This window comes from Echinops telfairi, unplaced genomic scaffold, assembly GCF_000313985.2.
Source record: "Echinops telfairi isolate 266 unplaced genomic scaffold, ASM31398v2 ScPeMD7_29;HRSCAF=101, whole genome shotgun sequence".
Taxonomy (NCBI): Eukaryota; Metazoa; Chordata; class Mammalia; order Afrosoricida; family Tenrecidae; genus Echinops; species Echinops telfairi.
The window spans coordinates 8637417-8642178 of record NW_022103926.1 but is presented as its reverse complement, the minus strand read 5'-3'; the positions used below and the strand labels follow the sequence as shown (position 1 = coordinate 8642178).

Genomic DNA, 4762 nt, shown 5'->3' with positions numbered 1-4762 from the left:
CCCCAGGCCATCATTCACCACCTGTGGTTCGGCTATGACGTGAAACGCGCCGTGGAGGAACCCAGGCTGCATAACCAGCTCTTGCCCGCCACCACCACGCTGGAGAGGGACATGGACCAGGTGGGTGCGGGTGGGCACTCACGGGCTGGCAGCCCGACCCCACGTTGCCAGTCCTCTGAGCACCACCTCTCCCCCCTCCTCCCCCAGGCGGTGATATCGGCCCTGGCGAGCCGCCATCACCAAACCGAGTTCACGTCCACCTTCATCGCCGTGGTGCAGGCTGTCGTGCGGACGGCCAGCGGCTGGGCGGCTGCGTCCGACTCGCGGAAAGGCGGGGAGCCTGCGGGATACTGATGCGCGGGCGGCCACGCTGACCGGTGACCCAGGGACGGATGCCCTCTGGGGCCAGGAGCTGGACTTTGGGGGCCTGCGTGGCCCCCCGGAATGGCCAAGCTGGGCAATAAACAGAATTGTGGCGCCAGGCAGGCTGGTGACCAGGTCTCCGCGTCCCCTAGCGTGGACGGCGCCGCTTCCTCGTGTGAGCCACCAGGGGGCGCGCCCGCCAAGGCTAAGACCGGTGGGCGGGGCTGGGGCCGGTGGGCGGGGCTGGGGCCGGTGGGCGGGGCTGGGGCCGGTGGGCGGGGCTGGGGGCCTGGGGAGGCAGCCTTGTTGGCCTGTGCTGGGGGGAGTGGGGCTGGGCGCTGAGGTCTGAGCTAGCGTCCACGTGTGGAGTTCCAGCTGGGATGGGGGATGTTCGGTCTGGAGAGTGGAGAAAACATTGCCAGCAGGAGCTCAGCAGGGTTTTTCCAAGCACAAACCTTGTATCCACCCACCCCCCAAACTGGGGTCACCTCCAGCAGGGCTGGGGACTTAGCTGGTACACTGGCCCTCCAAGCCTACTTCCCCAAACCCAAGGCAAACTCATTGCCATCATAGTGACTGTACAGGGCCGAGTAGACCTGACCCTATGCACTTCCAAGATTGTGATTCTTTGCAGAACTGGAAACCACGTCTTTCTCTCTCAAAGCAGCTAGTGGTTTTGAACTGCAGACCCTGCGCTTAACAGCCCAAAGCATAACCGCGACGCCACCAGGGCTCCTAAGCCTCCCTTGGGGTGGGGCTGGGGGCTCTGCTTTTTAATTTCTCCATCGGTTTTATTGGCGTATAATTCGCATACACAGTCCAGTGGTCCAACCATGTCAAGACAAGGTGTACGGTCACCATGACAATCAGTGTTAGAGCCTTCTCTTCATTCTTGGGCTCACCCACCCCCCAACCTCCTTGCCGCACCTCCGAGGAGTCATTCATTCAGTTCTTTGTAGATGCCTCTGTCTTGGATGTCATAAACAGCAAAACAACAAGAATAACAAAGTAAGACAGATAAAAACCCCCATTGAAAAGAAGCAAAAACATTGAAGACTAGTGTTGTGCCGGGCTAGATCAGCCATACCACTTTATTAACAATGAACACCTTTATTAAACAGCTGGATTGAAAGGGGGCTATCACCCTGAAAACACTCCCAACCCAGGACAAAGAAATTCCAGAATTTTTTAGAGTTGGAAGTAGAGGGCTGGCTGAAGGGGAGGGACACTCGAGCAGTTACCTTCTAATCAGATCGGCAGGGCATGGGGGTACTAGGGGGAACAGCACTGCTGCAGGTAATAATTCAGGGTCTAACAGGATAGTTTACATTTCTTGCTATTTGGGCAGGCAGAGTCTGGAGACATCTCCAGAGACTCCAGGTCTGTCAGGAGAAGGAGGAGGGTGAAGTGGGGGCTGGTTACTAGCAGGGGTTGACGGCAATTGCAAACACATCGGCATTCCTCAAGCTAAGCTGGGTTACTACACTAGGGAAAATTTAAATGGATCAGACGGGAGGTCACATGACAGGGTGTGCTAAATTTTAGCTGCATCGGCAACAATCCACTTTCACGGGGTCTGGTCATTTCTACTCACACCATCCTGACCACATGCCAGGTGGCCTGGTGGCAACGCCACAGCCAGGCACCACCTTGCCGAGTGAACATAGGGGACTGGGGGGCCTGGGCAGAGCTCCCTTCATGAGACAGGACAACCCGAGTCCCCAGCCTGCCCAAAGGGAATGAGGGTCCTGTGCATGTGGAGCTGGGGCTTGTAGGCAGCCAAACTGCCCATGGGGCTTCTAGGGCAGCGACTAAGGGTTGTTCAAAGAACAATCGATGTTTCTGAACGACAGTGCTGGCGAAGAATAAGGAACCTAACCTGAATGGACATTGATCTTGGGGAAAACCAAACAGTTGGGAGGGTCTTTAGAAACAAGGATAAAAACCAAACTCACCGCCATCAAGCTGCTGTTGACCAATAGCAACAAGGACGGGAGGAAGGCCCTCCAGGAGACGGACTGAGCCCATGGACGCAACAACGGGCTCAAGCATGAGAGCAGTTGTGAGGATGGCGCAGGACTGGGCAGTGTTTTTGTTCTGTTGTGCGAGGGGTCACTATGGGTTGGGACTGACTCTATAGCACCTACAACAATAGCCAGGTTCCCAAGGCTGTGGGAGCAGACTCTCACAGGGTGGCTGGTGGGCTCGAACTGCCAACCTTTGGATCGGTGGCCCAATGCTCTAGCCACCGCACCACCCAGGCTCCTTCCCAGAGGGCAGGCCTACAGGGTGATTTGTTTGGTGATGCAGAGCACTGAGGGGTGCTAGGGAACCCTGGGGTGCTCAGCCTGGGCCACCTCCGTGCTGAATTTCCCCTGAAGCCCCTCGGAGTTCCATGACGTTCCCTCTCATGTCACCTGGGGCAGAGGAGTCCTGGTGGTGCAGTGGTTACATGTTGGGCTACTAACTGCAAGGTCAGCAGTTCAAAACCACCAGCCACTCCTCTGGAGAAAGATGAGGCTCTCTACGCTTGTGAAGACTTACAGTCTTGGAAACGCTCAGGAACCATTTTATCCTGCCCTATAGGCTTGTTATGAGGTGGAAGGGAGTTTGGTTTTGTCTCCTGGGAGGACATGCAAGTTCCCTCCCAGCTGGGCCTCCTGGCCCCGTGCCTCCAGCCAGCACCAATGTTGTCCCAGCCCCACTCCCGGCTCTGGCCCCGAGTGCCTGGGGTGCTGTGGGAGCTGGCCCCAGCCCAGGAAGACACTGTGACTCCAGATTGAGCAATGTCACTGAAGTGAGGGATGGGGGGGCGTGTCGGAGCTAGAGAGGAGCGTGGGACAGACTTCCAGCAAGGTCCATACCCCTTTCCCTTCTCTAGGGCCTCCAGGGTCCAGGCTGGCCAGGGCTCTGTCCCCGGGAACACGGTAGGCTGTGGGTCTTGGGTTTTCGATCTGATTGCTTGGGCTCAGCTGAGAGGCCATGAATGGCTATGAGTGGGCACCCAGCCCTGTCAAGGGGCACCTGCCCAGCTGCCTCCCTTCTGGGTGGGCACAAAGCCCTGGGAGGGCAGAGAAGGAAGCAGGGCTGGGACTCAGGACAGGCGGGCTGCTTACTTCATAGGCTGGAAACCGGGGGACACCCTGCTCCCCAGGTCAGGCTGTGGTCAAGCTGAACTTGAACAAGCTCTTGAATGACTTGGCATTGAGTCCCTGCCTCCTGCCTGTTCCCCTGCTTTCCTGGAAACTCCCCTGGGCAGGTTGGCAGCCCGCCCGGCACTGAGAGAGTTAAGGGCGGGGGTGGGTGGGAGGACTGTCCTCCTCTCAAAGAAGACGCCCGCCCCCACCACCAGACGCCCAGCCAGGACCTCCAGGGGCTGAAATCTGAAAGTTAAGCAAGTGGCCAGAGTCACTTTGAGTGTTCAGCTGGGAAGAGGCCCTGCTGCCCCATCTGTGGGTCTTGCTTGGTGGTCTATCTGGCTGACCATCTCTGCCTCTGTCCATTCATCCCCCCAGTCATGGCTCAGCGCAGTGGGGTCACACTTAGCCTGGTGGTGCTGGGGCTGGTCCTGGCCATCACCGTGCCTCTGGTGGTCTTCTTCCGACACCATGCCCCCTGCGGTCCCCGAGCCTTTGTCCACGCGGCCGTAGCTGCCGACTCCACCGTCTGCTCGGACATTGGACGGTGAGTCCGAGGGGTGGGGGCTCTGCGTGGCTGTGTGGCTCTCGGCAATGTCCAGAGCATGCTGGGGCGGGGGGCTGACACCATGGGTCCTGGCTCCCAGCTGGAGATGAGGCTGGCCTCAGGAGGTGTAGGCAGAGCAGGTGGGTTCTCAGGGACCAGCTTCACCTAGGTGCTCAGTCGGACTCCCATGGGGATGCTGGCAGAGCCATTCCTGCCGGGCTGTGTCCCCATCCTGGAGCACAGGCCAGGGGTCAGCACACCCAGCCCTGACCTGTGTGTGGGAGGGGGCACCGGACACTGCTCAGGGCTGGACGGGGGAGGGCTGTGACATAGAGACCTGAACCCCCCGGGCTGTAGAACCACGCGTTCCCCCCTCTCCCTCAATGAATGCTGGGCCCTGACGTTTGTGGGTTGAGGGTGGGTGTGCAGCTGGTATTTCCCACACCTCTTCCAAGAAGCTCAGCCCTAGGGAACCCCTCTGCTCCCCCCCCCGTTGCCGCCCCCCAACATCTGCCTCACGGCTGCTGATCATAAATGCTGTGTCATTGAGGGGGACTGTCCCCAAGTAGAGAGTGCAGAGCAGGCCTCCTCCCCTCCCCCTACCTGTCCCTGCCCCCAAAGCTCCCACCCCAAGCTCTGTACCCACAATAGTGACTGAGGGTACAGAGGATTGAGTGGGGGACGCAGAGGATGCCCCCACAGCGGGGAGAGAGCC

The 4762-nt window shown here is 59.1% G+C and overlaps 2 protein-coding genes across 2 annotated transcripts in view; both read left to right on the top strand.

Moving 5' to 3' along the window:
- GGT1 (gamma-glutamyltransferase 1) overlaps positions 1 to 494 on the top strand; it is a 15012-nt gene extending 14518 nt beyond the window's left edge. The window contains exons 12-13 of the mRNA XM_045289567.1: positions 7 to 120; positions 208 to 494. Of these exons, the coding sequence (XP_045145502.1) occupies positions 7 to 120; positions 208 to 354 (261 nt within the window). The 3' untranslated portion in view covers positions 355 to 494. The remainder of the gene's footprint in view (positions 1 to 6; positions 121 to 207) is intronic.
- A 3268-nt stretch (positions 495 to 3762) lies between these two features.
- The window catches only part of GGT5 (gamma-glutamyltransferase 5), a 31006-nt gene continuing 30006 nt past the window's right edge, over positions 3763 to 4762 (top strand). Inside the window, exon 1 of the mRNA XM_045289566.1 lies at positions 3763 to 4047. Coding sequence (XP_045145501.1) covers positions 3881 to 4047 — 167 coding nt within the window. The 5' untranslated portion in view covers positions 3763 to 3880. The remainder of the gene's footprint in view (positions 4048 to 4762) is intronic.